The 16899-nt window shown below is 43.5% G+C and overlaps 1 protein-coding gene across 2 annotated transcripts in view; it reads right to left on the reverse strand.

The window, feature by feature from the left end:
• Positions 1 to 446: 446 nt before the first annotated feature.
• Positions 447 to 16899, reverse strand: part of LAPTM4B (lysosomal protein transmembrane 4 beta) — a 98585-nt gene continuing 82132 nt past the window's right edge. For both annotated transcript variants that reach the window (XM_041769455.1, XM_041769453.1), the window contains one exon: positions 447 to 1068. In XM_041769455.1, coding sequence (XP_041625389.1) covers positions 991 to 1068 — 78 coding nt within the window. In that variant the 3' untranslated portion in view covers positions 447 to 990. The remainder of the gene's footprint in view (positions 1069 to 16899) is intronic.

Here is a 16899-nt window from a genome sequence, read left to right on the forward strand (position 1 = left end):
AAGAAAAGCACTCCTCCTCCTTTCTCTGAAAGCTGTCTTACATTTCAAAAGATGACTAGGCATACTTGGAATTTCAAATAGTAGGATGTATTTTGCAGAGAGAAGAGAAAGATTTTTTCATACTATTAGGCAAATGCTTTGTGAAAAGGGTGGGGAGGGGCATGGGAAAGCAGGAGAAAGGGAGCACCAGATAGATACCATGTGGTACTAAATGATGTGGTACTAAATGGTACTAAATGAATGTGGTACTAAATGAATCAGTTCTACACCTGTAACACAAATGAGACATGTGCCTCTGTGACCCCAGACCCAGGGTGTACAAGAGCAGCTGTAGGCGAGTGGCTGCTGTCACTGCCTAGGATTGTTGAAGGGTCTTGATTTAGCCAATGGACAATATCGTTGAACAGCAAATATAAACCATCACCGAATGTAAGTCATGAAGAATCTTAAGGAAATTCTTGTTTTATTTTATATAGATACGAACTCCTATTTAGCTAATTAGAGCAATGATTACACAATTGACATTCCTATTCTAGAAGGGTTTGTTCACACACTAGAATGGCTTAAGAAAAGCATTATCTAATTTTGATTTTATTTTACACTCTCAAAAGAGATAGAGGGAACATGAAGAAAAAAATGTGGTTCATTCCCTAATTCTGAGGTCCAGCAGGGACAAAAACAGGCTTCTCTGACTCCAGGCCCATCCGAATTGCAGGGAGGTTTCCATGACTAGGGAAAACCAGGGCAGACGAGGGAAGCACACTGCGCCCAGCCTATGTAAAGAATGCTACAGTGATTCTATCACCATGCTCTAGCTGAAGCATATGCTTAACACTAAAGAGGATTTCAACTTAACATCTAAATTTTAAAACTGGAGCATTTCAGCAACAAATAAGCTCAGAGAGCTCATCCCAGAAGTGAAATGAAAGAACTATTGCTCTGACGTCTGAAAATCAAGCTGCAGGTCCCAGTTTCACTCCCCTCTCAGGCTCAGGCAGACACATAAGGGGGTGGTGGCTCCTTGGCAGCACCATTCACGGTGGCATCGTCATATGGGGGTAATAGCACCTGAGAAGAAACAGAGAAGACGAGAGTGAGTTTTAAAAGTGCACATACATTCCCCTGAACTTAGCTTCTGTGGAACTTTCATGCAGATAAATGTTTGCCATCACCTGTACCAAATTTCAACCCACCAGCAAGTGGCTATATTTCAATGAGACTTTTTCTTTTCTTTCTTGATGAGACTTTTTTTTCTTTTTTTTTAATTTATTTTTTTATTGGTGTTCAATTTGCCAACAACATATAGAATAACACCCAGTGCTCATCCCACCAAGTGCCCCCCTCAGTGCCTGTCACCCAGTCACCCCCACCCCCCACCCACCTCCCACCTCCCCTTCCACCACCCCTAGTTCGTTTCCCAGAGTTAGGAGTCTCTCATATTCTGGATGAGACTTTTTCTTAAAGAAAAAAATGTGAAGAGACTTTTGGTCCTTTCTAGTTTTTTTTTTTTAAGATTTTATTTATTTGACAGAGAGAGAGGGAGAGAGAGCACAAGCAGGAGGAGAGTGAGAAGCAGACTCCTCACTGAGCAGGGAGCCTGATGCAGGATCCGATCCCAGGACCCTGAGAACATGACCTGGGCTGAAGGCAGACACTTAACCAACTGAGCCACCCAGACACCCTGCCCTTTCTAGGTTTTCCAAACCCTGTTCACATGTGCCTGGATGTCAAGGTGCCTGGAAGGCTCCAGGGCTATGTCTCTAGGACTAGGAAGGAGGCAACTGTGTCTCTTGACAGGAAAAAAGGCTTCTGCGTGATGTCTAGTGTGCATACAAATAGGGCAGGCATCTGTCTGATTACAGGAACCACACATAGTGACATCAGCCACATTTTGTCAGTGTGGCCTTAAATAACTTACTTGACCTCAATTTCTACATCTATAATATGGGGATGCCAGAGAATGAGAGGTCTATAAAATATGTAACACTACTTGATGCACACCTAAGATGGTTGATATCTGTACATGGCTGAAGAGGAATAAACAAGCACAACTGACAGCCTCCCTGTTCACATCTCAGGTACAAAAACAAGTGCTTGGAATGGTTCATGAACTGTCAACAGAAGAAAACTTCTGATTGATTTCAGAGTAAAAAACAAACCAGGGAGTATGAACTCAATGTAATTAGCCTTTCTTCAGTCAACTAACACTGATCACGCATCTACTAGGTGACAAGCATCGTGAGTACAAGTTCATTAAGATAAAGGAGGGTCCCTGCCCTTAGAAATTCAGAGATGAGATGAACTAAAACCTTACCTACCTCAAGTGCTTTGTGGAAAGAGAAAGAACATTCACAAACAGAACAGAACAAAACAAATATATGGACATTGCTTAAATGGAAAGCGGTAGATGTTTATCAATTTCTCGCATTTTCATTTATTTATCCCTTTAGCTTCCAGAGGAACATTAACATTTTTTTTAAAGTTTTCTATTTTAAGTTTTTGTCATACCGTATTCACCCAACAATATCATGCATACACACACGCACATGCTCCTACCTCTCTAATTCAACACACTTGACTGTATATTCTCTTCCAGTCATGGAGCTCCTGCTGGGCTGAAATCCGGTCTTATGCAACCCTGGAGTTGGGCCCAGTGCCTATTCAACAGTAGGAACTCAGATGTTTCTGGAATGAATGAGTGAGGCATCGCCTGGGCTGGTCCTGAGAGTGTACAGTGTACAGTCCTGGTCCTGTACAGTGTATTAGGTTAGATGAGGAAGTGCAGCCTGGCATTCTAGGCAGAGGACATTGACACTGGCTAGGGTCCGATTAGGAGACAGAAACCACCCAGTCATTTGAACAGAGAAGGTTTAATAAAGAATAATTAACAGAGGACTGGTGGTGAACCAGGTAAAATTGGGCATGATCAGTGGATGGGTGTGAACAAGATATCAAAGAAGAACACAAGGGGAAAAGTACTTTAGGCCCTTCAGGAAGAGGGATCGGGCCCAGACAGAAGAAGGGGTGCTGCAGGTACAAGGGTAAGAGCACAGGTAAGAGGAGAGAAGCCTGAAGGTGCAGCATCTTCTGAGACCTGAGGGGAAGAGAGGCAAGGGCCAGAGCATGAACACAGCCCTGTCTTCCACCCAAAGGCACTTCACCCAGGCTCTGGCAGCAGCCTCTCCACAAGGGATCCTAAAGGGTCTCAGCTTGACTGGGAAGAAAAGTGTATTTTCTACAACAAACCCAGAGCTCCTCTCTCTGCATCTGCACACTGGTGTGTGTGTGCACACAGATGTGGTAACTTATAACCAGCAGCAACAGCTGTGATCGACACTAGAAATATTAAATTTTGCATGACTGAGCTTCAGCATTATGTTCCTCAGCCTCATTAAACAATTAAATGATTCATATCTATCACTATCCTTGGAGAAATTATCCTAAAACACAGTGGAGCTACTTAAAAGGGAATGAAATCAGCCACTGCATCCAATTTTTTCTCTTTCCTGAGCAAAATACGATACTCCCAAATGTACACAGATTAAACACATTTTTTTTAGGAAGAAAAAAAACAGTACTATAACTTTAACTTTTGTTTTTCAAAATAGACTTACTTTCATATTGTTAGGTTGTCACTGATTATTGTGATTTATCTTCAAACTTGATTTATTTTTTTTAATATTTTATTTATTTAGGGGCGGGGAAAGATGGCAGGAGAGTAGGGTCCTCAATTAACCTGGCCCCACCACCTTACCTAGATAACTTTCAAACCATCCTGAACACCTACAAATTCGACCTGAGATTTAAAGTAAGAATAGCCGGAATGCGACAGAGAGAAGGGTTTTCGCTTCTAGCAAGGTAGGAAGGTGGGGGAAATATATATATAATAAAGAATCAGGAGGCGGGGCAAGAGGGCGGAAGAGTGGGGTCCCCAAGTCACCCGTCCCCAACGTACCTAACTTTCAAACCATCCTGAAAACCTACTAATTCCGCCTGAGATTTAAGGAGAGAACAGCTGGAACGCTACAGAGAGAAGAGTTCGCGCTTCTATCAAGGTAGGAACACGGCGGAAAAAATAAAGAAATAAAAAAGCATCCAAGGGGGAGGGGCCCCGGGAGGAGCAGGCTAAGGCCCTGCGGTGAGTGCCCCCAGGACTGGAGAGCCCCGGGAGAAGCAGCTTTACCAATCTTCCTGGATGGAAAGGCGCCTGCAGGGAGCTTGGGCAGGATCCCGGGGTGGGGGGGGGGTGCCCTCAGGCTCCCAGGGGCCTGTGCCCGGGGAAAGCGCCACACCGCCGGCACCGGAGAGGGCTGGAGCGTGCGCCCGGCGGGCCCTGGGAGGAGCCCAAGCATTGGCTCGGGCAGCGGCTCCGGGCGGAGGGGGCTGCGCGGCCCGGGAGCGCGATTCCAGCGGTGCAGGCCCTGGAGCCCAGGGCACCAGGGGACACAGCCCAAGATCGGCGCTTCCTGGGGACTGGCGGAGGCCGGGAGGACACAGGTCAGCAAGGACCCTCCTGCCACTGGGCGGCCCGGAGCTGTGCAGATCGGCGCCCCCTGCCCCTGAAGCATCCAGGCCCCTGCGGACTGGGATCTGCAGTAGTTAGTGCGGGAGAGCTGGCCGCCGCCACTGTTGTTGTTCCTCCTGGTGTCACCTTGTGCCTGGGACTGAGCAGGGCCGCCAGGGAGCAGGGGCCTCACAGGATAAACAGCTCCCACTGAGCTGTACACCTGGCAAGGGGCTGGGCAGCTCCCCCAGGTGCACACACCTGAGAATCAGCACAGCAGGCCCCACCCCAGAAGACCAGCTGGAAGGACAGGAGAAGAACAAGTTCTTGACCAAGCAGCGCTAGAAAGTTCCAGGGGAGGTCGAGGAATTTACAGTACATAGAATCAGAGGATACCCCCTCTTGTTTTTTGTTTTCTGTTTGTTCCCCCCTTTTTTCTTTTTTCTCTCTTTTTCTCCTTTTTCCAGTACAACTTGTTTTTAGCCACTCTGCACTGAGCAAAATGACTAGAAGGAAAAACTCACCACAAAAGAAAGAATCAGAAACAACACTTTCTCCCACAGTGTTACAAAATTTGGATTAAAATTCAATGCCAGAAAGCCAAATCACAAGCACAATTATAAAGCTGCTGGTGGCTCTAGAAAAAAGCATAAAGGAATCAAGAAACTTCATGACTGCAGAATTTAAATCTAATCAGGCTGAAATTAAAAACCAATTAAATGAGATGCAATGCAAACCGGAGGTCCAAATGACGAGGATTAACGAGGTAGAAGAACGAGTGAGTGACATAGAAGACAAGTTGATGGCAAGGAAGGAAGTGGAGAAAAAAAGAGACAAACAATTAAAAGATCATGAGGATAGGTTAAGGGAAATAAATGACAGCCTCAGAAGGAAAAATCTACGTTTAATTGGGGTTCCCGAGGGCGTCAAAAGGGATAGAGGACCAGAAAGTGTATTTGAACAAATCATAGCTGAGAACTTCCCTAACGTGGGAAGGGAAACAGGCATTCAGATCTAGGAGATAGATCTACTCCCCCTAAAATCAATAAAAATCGTTCAACACCTCAACATTTAATAGTGAAACTTGGAAGTTCCTAAGATAAAGAGAAGATCCTTAAAGCAGCAAGAAACAAGGGATCCCTAACCTTTATGGGGAGAAGTATTAGGGTAACAGCAGACCTCTTCACAAGATCTGGCAGGCTAGAAAGGGCTGGCAGGATATATTCAGGATCCTAAATGAGAGGAACCTGCAACCAATATACTTTATCCAGCTTGGTTCTCATTCAGAATAGAAGGAGAGATAAAGAGCTTCCAAGATAGGCAGAGACTGAAAGAATATGTGACCACCAAACCAGCTCTGCAAGAAATATTAAGGGGGACTCTGTAAAAGAAAGAGGAAGTCCAAGGAAACAATCCACAAAAACAGGGACTGAATAGGTATTATGATGACCCTAAATTCATATCTTTCAATAGTAACTCTGAACGTGAATGGGCTTAATGAACCCATCAAAAGGCGCAGGGTTTCAGACTGAATAAAAAAGCAAACCCTTCTATTTGCTGTCTACAAGAGACTCATTTTAGACAGAAGGACACCTACAGCCTGAAAATAAAAGGTTGGAGAACCATTTACCACTCAAAAGGTCCTTAAAAGAAAGCAGGGGTAGCCATCCTTATATCAGATAAATTAAAGTTTATCCTGAAGACTGTAGTGAGAGATGAAGAGGGACACTATATCATACTTAAAGGATCTATCCAACAAGAGGACTTAACAATCATCAATATTTATGCCCTGAATGTGGAGATGCCAAGTATATTAATCAATTAACAAACAAAGTTAAGACATACTTAGATAATAATACACTTCTACTTGGTGACTTGAACACAGCGCTTTCTACAATCGACAGATCTCCTAAGCACAACATCTCCAAAAAAACAAAAGCTTTAAATGATACACTGGACCAGATGGATTTCACAGATATTTACAGAACTTTACATGCAAATGCAACTGAATACACATTCTTCTCAAGTGCACATGGAACTTTCTCCAGAATAGACCACATACTGGGTCACAAATCAGGCCTTAAACGAAACCAAAAGATTGGTTCGTCTGCTGCATATTTTCAGACCATAATGCTTTGAAACTAGAACTAAATCACAAGAAGTTTGGAAGGATTTCAAACACATGAGTGAAAAGGACCATCCTGCTAAAAGATGAAAGGGTCAACCAGGAAATTAGGGAAGAATTAAAAAGATTCATGGAAACTAATGAGAATGAAGATACAACTGTTCAAAATCTTTGGGATACAGTAAAAGCAGTTGAGGGGGAAATACATCGCAATATAAGCATCCATCCAAGAACTGGAAAGAACTGAAATACAAAAGATAACCTTGCACCTAAAGGAGCTGGAGAAAAAACAGCAAATAGATCCTACACCCAGCAGAAGAAGAGAGTTAATAAAGATTCGAGCAGAACTCAATGAAATAGAGACCAGAACTGTGGAACAGATCAACAAAACCAGGAGTTGGTTCTTTGAAAGAATTAGTAAGATAGATAAACCATTAGCCAGCCTTATTAAAAAGAAGAGAGAAAGAGTCAAATTAATAAAACTATGAATGAAAAAGGAGAGATCACCACCAATACCAAAGAAATAGAAATGATTTTAAAAATTTACTATGAGCAGCTATATGCCAATAAGTTAGGCAATCTAGAAGAAATGGACGCATTCCTAGAAAACCACAAACTACCAAAACGGGAACAGGAAGAAATAGAAAACCTGAACAGGCAGATAACCAGGGAGGAAATTGAAGCAGTCATCAGAAACTTCCCAAGACACAAAAGTCCAGGGCCAGATGGCTTCCCTGGGGAATTCTATCAAACGTTTAAAGAAGAAACCATACCTATTCTACTAAAGCTGTTTGGAAAGATAGAAAGAGATGGAATACTCCCAAACTCTATGAGTTCTATGAGGCAAGCATCACCTTAATTCCAAAACCAAAGACCCCACCAAAAAGGAGAATTACAGACCAATATCCCTGATGAACATGGATGCAAAAATTCTCAACAAGATACTAGCCAATAGGATCCAACAGTGCATTAAGAAGATTATTCACCATGACCAAGAGGATGTATCCCCCGGATGCAAGGCTGGTTCAACACTTGTAAAACAATCAATGTGATTCATCATATCAGCAAGAGAAAAAACAAGAACCATATGATCCTCTCAATAGATGCAGAGAAAGCATTTGACAAAATACAGCATCCATTCCTTTGGTCAAAACTCTTCAGAGTGTAGGGATAGAGGGAACATTCCTCAGCATCTTAAAAGCCATCTATGAAAAGCCCACAGCAAATATCATTCTCAGTAGGGAAACACTGGGAGCCTTTCCCCTAAGATCAGGAATAAGACTGGGATGTCCACTGTCACCACTGCTATTCAACATAATACTGGAAGTCCTCGCCTCAGCAATCAGGCAACAAAAAGAAATAAGAGGCATTCAAATTGGCAAAGAAGTCAAACTCTTCCCTCTTCACAGATGACATGATACCGTACTTAGAAAACCCAAAAGACTCCACCCCAAGATTGCTAGAACTCATACAGCAATTAGGCAGTGTGGCAGGATACAAAATCAATGGCCAGAAATCAATGGCATTTCTATACACTAACAATGAGACTGAAGAAAGAGAAATTAAGGAGTTAATCCCATTTACAATTGCACCCAAAAGCATAAGATACCTAGGAATAAACATAACCAAAGAGGTAAAGGATATATACCCTAAAAACTACAGAACACTTCTGAAAGAAATTGAGGAAGACACAAAGAGATGGAAAAATATTCCATGCTCATGGATTGGCAGAATTAATATTGTGAAAATGCCAATGCTACCCAGGGCAATTTACACGTTTAATGCAATCCCTATCAAAATACCATGGACTTTCTTCAGATAGTTGGAACAAGTCATCTTAAGATTTGTGTGGAATCAGAAAAGACTCCAAACAGCCAGGGGAATATTAAAAAAGAAAACCATAGCTGGGGGCATCACAATGCCAGATTTCAGGTTGTACTACAAAGCTGTGGTCATCAAGACAGTGTGGTACTGGCACAAAAACAGACACATAGATCAATGGAACAGAATAGAGAATCCGGAAGTGGATCCTCAACTTTACGGTCAACTAATATTCGACAAAGCAGGAAAGACTATCACTGGAAAAAGACAGTCTTATCAATAAATGGTGCTTGGAAAATTGGACATCCACATGCAGAAGAATGAAACTGGACCACTCTCTTTCACCAGACAGAAAGATAAACTCAAAATGGATGAAAGATCTAAATGTGAGACAAGATTCCATCAAAATCCTAGAGGAGAACACAGGCAACACCCTTTTTGAACTTGGCCACAGTAACTTCTTTGCAAGATACATCCATGAAGGCAAGAGAAACAAAAGCAAAAATGAATTATTGGGACTTCATCCAGATAAGAAGCTTCTGCACAGGAAAAGCAACAGTCAACAAAACTAAAAGACAACCTACAGAATGGGAGAAGATATTTGCAAATGACCTATCAGATAAAGGGCTAGTATCCAAGATCTATCAAGAGTTTATTTAAACTCAACAGAAAAGAAACAAACAATCCAATCATGAAATGGGCAAAAGGCTTGAACAGACATTTCACAGAGGAAGACATAGACATGGCCAACAAGCACATGAGAAAATGCTCTGCATCACTGGGCATCAGGGAAATACAAATCAAAACCACAATGAGATACCACCTCACACCAGTGAGAATGGGGCAAATTAACAAGGCAGGAAACCACAAATGTTGGAGAGGATGTGGAGAAAAGGGATCCCTCTTGCACTGTTGGTGGGAATGTGAACTGGTGCAGCCACTCTGGAAACCTGCACCCGTTTTTTCTAGCAGCATGTCCACAATAGGCAAAGTGTGGTAGGAGCCTCGGTGTCCATCGAAAGATGAGTGGATAAAGAAGATGTGGTCTATGTATACAATGGGATGTTACTCAGCCATTAGAAATGACAAATACCCACCATTTGCTTTGACGTGGAGGGACTGGAGGGTATTATGCTGCGTGAAGTAAGTCAATCGGAGAAGGACAAACATTTTATGGTCTCATTCATTTGGGGAATATAAAAAATTAGTGGAAGGGAATAAAGGGAAAGGAGAGAAAATGAGGGAAAATATCAGTGAGGGTGACAAAATATGAGAGACACGTAAATCTGGGAAATGAACAAGGGGTAGTTGAAGGGGAGGTGGGTGGGGGGTTGGGGTGACTGGGTGACAGGCACTGAGGGGGGCACTTGGTGGCATAAGCACTGGGTGTTATGCTATATGTTGGCAAATTGAGCTCCAATTAAAAAAGAAAGAAAGAAAGAATCAAGTAGGGGAGGAGCCCCACGAGGAGCCGGGCTAGAGCCAGTCTGGAGAGCCTCGGGGACGGGAAAGCCCAGCCCCGGAGAAGCAGGAAGTTTAAAACATCTGCACCAGATTCTCCCAGGACGGACGGGAGGGCGCTCAGCCGGGCACTCGAGCCGAATCGCCACAGGGGCAGTGAAGCGCCCAGTTTCCCCGGAGTCACCAACAGAGGAAGTGCAGCTTGGGGTCAGGCGCGCTGCACACCGCCGGCTAATCTCCGTGAAGAGCTGATCGCGCACCCGGAGGGCCTCGGGGAGCAGCCGTCAGTGGGGTGGGGGCTCCGGCAGAGGGGTCGCTGCCTTGCTGCCTTCGGGAGCTGCGACCTGGGAGCGCGATTCCAGCCACACAGCCCACGATCCTGCGCTCCCCCGGACAGGCGGAGGCGGGGAGGGCACAGGACAGGGAGGACGCTCCTGCCGCGTGGCCCCCCGAGCTGTGCACATCAGTGCCCCCCGCCCCCAGAGCATCCAGGCCAGTGTGGACTGGGAGCTGCAGTAGTTACTGGGGGAGCTGACTCCAGGGCTGGGGAGCTGGCCGCTGCCAGTGGTGCTATTCCTCCTGGTGTCACCCTGTGCCTGGGATGGAGCAGGGCCTCCAGGGGACAGGGGCCTCACGGGGTACACAGCTCCGACTGAGCCCAGCACCTGGCGGGGGGCGGGACATCTCTGCCAGGTTCACACACCTGAGAATCAGAAGACCATCTGGAAGGACCAGGAAGAGCAAGTTCTTGACCGAGCAGCACTGGAAAGCTCCAGGGGAAGTCGAGGGATTTACAGTATGCAGAACCAAAGGGTACCCCCACTTTTTCCCCCTTTCTCCAGTACAGCCAATATTTTTTCTCGTTTCCCACCTTAGCTACAATACTTTACCACCTCTTCATCTTTAAGTTTCTTCCTTTTTGACTTTCCTATTTCTACAATTACATGTCTTAGATATATTTTCCACTTCTAGATTCCTTTCAACATACTCAATTCAATTTTGGGAGATACACGAGATATGTTTTTGTGTGTGTGTGTGTGTGTGTGTGTGTGTATGTGTTGTTTTCTCTGCCTCATTTTGTACTACAATGGCGGAAGTTAATACTTTCTAGAACATGACCAGCATGCACCCAGGTATACACCAAGTGGTATACCGTGCTGGTTCATTCTGTGAGATTATATTCTCTCTTCATTCCCATTCTGCCCCCTCTTTTATCTCGTTTATGTTTTGGTAGTCAGGGTCGGGGCTTTCTACAAGTATTGCTGGTTTATAAATGTGGGACTGAGCATCTTCTAACATATAGAACTTAATACATTCAGAACCAAGAGGATCACCCTCTAGGACCCCTCAGGTAGACTACATTCTCTTTCCACTACAACTTCTTCACCACCACCAACTCCTAGTCCCCCCTTTTTTTCTTCTCTTTTTCTTTCTTTCTTTCTTCTTCTTTGGGATTTTTGGCCTTTTATTTTTTACTACTTTGTTTTAAAAATTGTTTTCACTTTAATGACCCTTTTGTGTTGTTTTGTTCTGATCTTTGTTTTCATTTTCTAGTCTCTGACCTCATCTAAGCTGAAACTTACTTAGGTCATGGTTCATATTCTTGACTCAGCCCGCCTACACAGCCACTCTGCACTGAGCAAAATGGCTAGAAGGAAGAATTTACCACAAAAGAAAGAATCTCTCTGCTACAGAGCTACAGAATATGGATTACAATTCAAAGTCAGAAAGCCAATTCACAAGCACAATTATAAAGCTACTGGTGGCTCTGGAAAAAAGCATAAAGGATTCTAGAGACTTCATGACTGCAGAATTTAGATTTAATCAGGCTGAAATTAAAAATCAATTAAATGAGATGCAATCCAAACTGGTTGTCCTAATGACCAGGGTTAATGAGGTGGAAGAAAGGGTGAGTGACATAGAAGACAAGTTGATGGCAAGGAAGGAAGCTAAAGAAAAAGAGAAAAACAACTAAAAGACCATGAGGAAAAGTTAAGGGAAATAAATGATAGCCTCAGAAGGAAAAATCTGCATATAATTGCGGTTCCAGAAAACGTCAAGAGGGCCAGAGGGCCAGAAAGCATATTTAAACAAATCATAGGTGAAAACTTCCCCTAATTTGGGGAGAGAAATAGGCATTCAGATCCAGGAGATACAGAGGTTTCCCCTCCAAATGAAAACTGTTCAACATCTTGACATTTAATAGTGAAACTTACGAATTCCAAAGATAAAGAGAAAATCCTTAAAGCAGTGAGAGACAAGAGATTCTTAGCTTATATGGGGAGAAATATCAGATTAATAGCAGACCTCTTCACAGAGACCTGGCAGGGCAGAAAGGGCTGACAGGATATATTCAGGGTCCTAAATGAGAAGAAAATGCAGCCAAGAATACTTTATCCAGGAAGGCTGTCACTCAAAATAGAAGGAGAGATAAAGAGCTTCCAAGATAGGCAGAAACTGAAACAATATGTGACCACCAAACCAGCTCTGCAAGAAATATTAAGGGGGACCCTGTAAAAGAAAGATGGAGCCCAAAGAAATAATCCACAAAAACAGGGACTGAGTAGTTGGAAATCTGAGAAAACAACTGTAGAGGCAATTAAGATAGGACATGCCAATGAGGGTGCCATATAACAAAACTGGTTGAAATCCAATTATTTTGACATTTTTAGAAGTTGGCATTTAGTTAAACTCTTTCACTCTTAAAAATTTAGTCATTCATAATGAATGACTAAAAAATAATCTCTTAGGACTAAGAATATAGGTCATATTCTATTTCAAACTAAAGTCTCTACCTGGTAAATGGCAGCTACTCAATGAGTAGATAAACAGATTACAAGTCTCAGCAGAGACTACTTTACTTCAAGTAATATTCAATATGCTGAAATTCCTACCTAAGTACAATCCCTTGGAGTTTGTCTTAATATGAGCTCAACCACAGTGACTGTGTGATAATGTAACTTTCTGACATGCAGGTGGAAAAACCCCTCTTACCAGTGGCCCCAGAAGGCAGCTCTTTATTAGGAAGGTTAGAATCTGTAGTGTTTCTTTAACTGGGAGTTATCTTGCTAGGTTACAGTGTGCTTGTGGGAAGTAGTTCCTCAATCATTTTAATTCAACTCAACCAATACTCAGAGTGTTACCAGAGTAGACTTCATTCTTCCTAGCGACTTCAATATATAAAACAGTTGGAGGGAGAAATAAATTTGCAAAATATAACACAGCAGTGACTCCAGCTGGCCATAAATCCACAAGTCATTAAAATTTGGGAAATAAATTCATCCCATCAAAGACTAAGAAATGATAAAATGCTCAAGAGAAAATAACTATCAGTAAAAATAGGAGATGTTTGGGTACTATGGTTAGAGTTGGACTTACACTATCATACCAGAGCTTAGGCACTAAAGGCTCATTTGGAACTCTACAGTTGCTAAGATTACATCCCCCAAAGTATTATATGTAAGTAACATAAATATCTTCAGACACACAAAATTGCATGCCAAATTTTATGTTTGTGCAATTATTTTCCTGGAAAGAGCATTCAGAGCTTCTATCAGATTCTCAAAGAACCATTCCTGGAGATTTGGAAGTCCAAATATAGGGGTTGGAAAAAGGCCCAAGGTAAATTGCACCAAGTTTGCTTGCTGGACAACACCCCCCCCCCCCGCCCGCCCATCCTAGCAAAATGAGGTATATTAAGGTGAAACCAGTGACCAGGATGACAGCTGTGTGGACCTAGTCCACCCAGTGGTAGGGAAAGGAGAAGCCCTAGGTAAAAAAGAGAACTGACTGCTGATGTCACAGAGCCAAACACTTGGAAAATACTATTACTAGGTGGTTGACAGACTTAATAGCCACGTAGGAAGGATGGGTAAAACAGGTTAAAAAAAGGCAAAATAAATAAATAAATAAATAAAACCCCCAAATTTGGCAGATGAAAAAACAAGGCAAATGTTTGCTGGGAAAAAACAAACACTATATGAGAGAATGTATACCACTGAGCTCTGCACCGAACAATATTCCCATATATGTATATGTCTCTTGTCAAAGGCAAACACTCACTGATGGCGGCCCCGGAAAATCTGATATGATGATGCGAGGAGGACAAGGGAAGCGGGGACACAAGTAGGAGAATGAGAACTAAATCCTAGTCAACCACAAGAAATCAAAAGAGATCTTGGGTAGATCATCAAACAGCGATGTCAACATTACTTTTAAAATACAGAGGCAAACACTAGAAGAAATAGGAAAAGGAGTCAGCAGGGCCAACTGCAGGGGTGACAGGTAGGAGACAGGCAGGGCAATGCAGAAACCAATCTTTCACTGCCATGAGCTTTAGCTATGCACACATAATACCATGTTAACAACACAGATATTTAAAAATAAAAGAGTAATCATGGCAGTGTTGAAGGAAAGAGGAAATCCGTCATCAAGGGGCTGAGCTTCAACCTGAGGGTGGGGGCAGGCTAAGTGCCCCATCTTTCCCTTAGCTTGTTGGCTGGCAGGTGAGTTGTGGCTTTCATAGGAGCTTCTGTGGAGGCCTGGAAGGAAGCTAAGCCCACCTGCCAGGTCTGCTACTCTCAAAGTGAGAAAGAGTGGTAGGACCTGCACTGTGTGCAGTACAGACACTGCACAAAGCAGCCAGGGACACTGTGCTGGGTAAAGCTATGAGCTCGGGTTGTCTGTTCCCATGGAGGACCGGCCCCACTTCTGCTAGAGACTCCTGCAGTCCTGTGAGTCCCCGCTACCACGTCCAAACACAACGCAGAGCACCCCCTATACCAGTGCCAACAAGCGAACGACAGTGCCCTCAGGTACCTCCAAGGAAACACACATGTGCAAAAGGAAAACAACCTATTCCCTCATTTAATACCACATTCTTCATGCTGCTCAGCCCACACCAGCAGCAGCCCAATATCTGACCCTACCTTTTCATGATCTATCCAGGTAGATCATTATCATCTACACAGCATCCTTGTTACCAATCTGACTCCTCCTCGTGATTTTTCTCTCCTGGAATGCTTTTTTTTCTTATGTTGCTCCATATAAACCCAAATAACCCAAGGCTCAAGTTAAATTCACTGCTAATATGGAGATCTGAAATATTCCAGCCTCAGTAACACTTTTCTCCACTTTATCATGCCCTGTTATAGTACAATAAACTCTTGAAATAAAAACACCATAATAATATATTTTCAGATTCCTTTTTTTTAAAAAAGATTTTATCTTTTATTTGAGAGAGAGAGCACACAAGCTGGGGGTGGGTAGCAAGGTAGAGGCAGAGAGAGAGAAGCAGGCTCCCCACTGAGTAGGGAGCCTGACAAGGATGTGGAGCTCAATCCCGGGATCCCGAAATCATGACCTGAGCTGAAGGTAGACACTTACCCGACTGAACCACTCAAGCGCCCCTCAGAGTCCTTATAGATATATGAAGTCATAAGAATAACAATGGAAATGGCAGCAATAATATAACCCTTTGAACTCAAGACAATATCATTTTCTGACGCACTTATGCAATTTATTAATTATAGATTATCTTGTACTCTGAACTGTCTCATATACATTTACCTTTCTCCTCTCCAAAAAGTTTCAAAAAGGCAAGAGTCTCACACTTCCATATTCCTTTCTCAGAAATGGTTCTTAGACAAAGGGGTGTTCAAATGTGAGTTCTATCCCTTAGTACAATGTGTGGCCATGATCAAATTCTAGAGGCAATATGGTGGTGGACAAACACAGCATCTGAAATCAGACCAGGGTTCAAATTCTAGCCCTGTGATTGATGATCCCTGGGGTCCTCTGTTACTAAATGTACCTGAACTGTACCTTCTATACCTATAAAATGAAGACAGGCTCCCTTGCACGCGGTGTTGTAAGGATCTAAGGGAGTTAACATACCTAACGTGGAGTACAAGCTTAGCATCTGTGTGCTCAATGAATGGCAGCAATCCCCCAACTATAGAAAGGTAATTAAAACAGTTTTATTTTAGGGGCACCAGGTGGCTCAGTCGGTTCAAGTGTCTGCCTTTGGCTCAGGGCATGGTCCCAGGGTGCTGGGATCAAGCCCCACAATGGGCTTCCTGCTCAGCAGGGGAGTCTGCTTCTCCCTCTTCTTCTGCCCCTCCCCCTGCTCCTGCTCTCTCTCTCTCCCTCTCTCCCTCTCTTGCCCCCCCTCTCAAATGAATAAAATCTTAAAAAAAAAAAAACAGTATCATTTTATCCAACTAGTTCAGCTCCATGCTTTCCTCAAGAAAGTAACACCAGTAAGCCCTCTATTTACACATTCATTTACTTGGGTTAGAAAAGAAGTTCTCCTTTCCTTTCTCGGCTCTGGCGGTGGCAGAATGTGGTAGAGGCTAAAATTGAAGCTGCTCTGGGCCTCCTTGTTGAAGCAAACAGATGATAGGATAAAGGCCTACACGGAAAGCTCACTGAACTAACAACCTATTTGATATAGACCGTGTCTCAAGAATCCTGAAGATATTCCTGTTCTTCAATATGGAAGGAGAGCCCAAAGGTTGTGGTGAGCAAATCCTTTGGAAACAGCCAGCTCATGACTCCTTTTATCTCAAAAGCTAGGAGTAGACAGTACATTCATCTCCCCCTACAACAGGATTTGCCATCCCTACCTCGTATCTCCTTTACTGGATCTAAACAAAAGTAACTGCATGAGAAAGGCCACTCTCTATGAAAAATGGATGCCATTTTTACTGTGAGAAGTGTGGACATATGGTTCTAATCTACAACCCAAAGTAAGATTTGGTTGTAACAGCATATCCGTGCACTCACTCCCTACCCACATATATCCAGGCTCCTGTTGGAGGCCAGCTAGGCTGAGAAGCAGAGATGGAGAGAACAGGGTGAAATCTGGAGCAGGGTGCCCTATGTCGGCTTAGCAGCGTCCATGGGGGTGGGGTCGTGGGTGGAGGGAAGCACATGCAAACTCTATGTCAGGAAAGACCAAGGCACACATGCAGCAGTGTAGGTAGTT

This window comes from Vulpes lagopus, chromosome 9 (genome assembly GCF_018345385.1).
Source record: "Vulpes lagopus strain Blue_001 chromosome 9, ASM1834538v1, whole genome shotgun sequence".
NCBI classification, from domain to species: Eukaryota; Metazoa; Chordata; class Mammalia; order Carnivora; family Canidae; genus Vulpes; species Vulpes lagopus.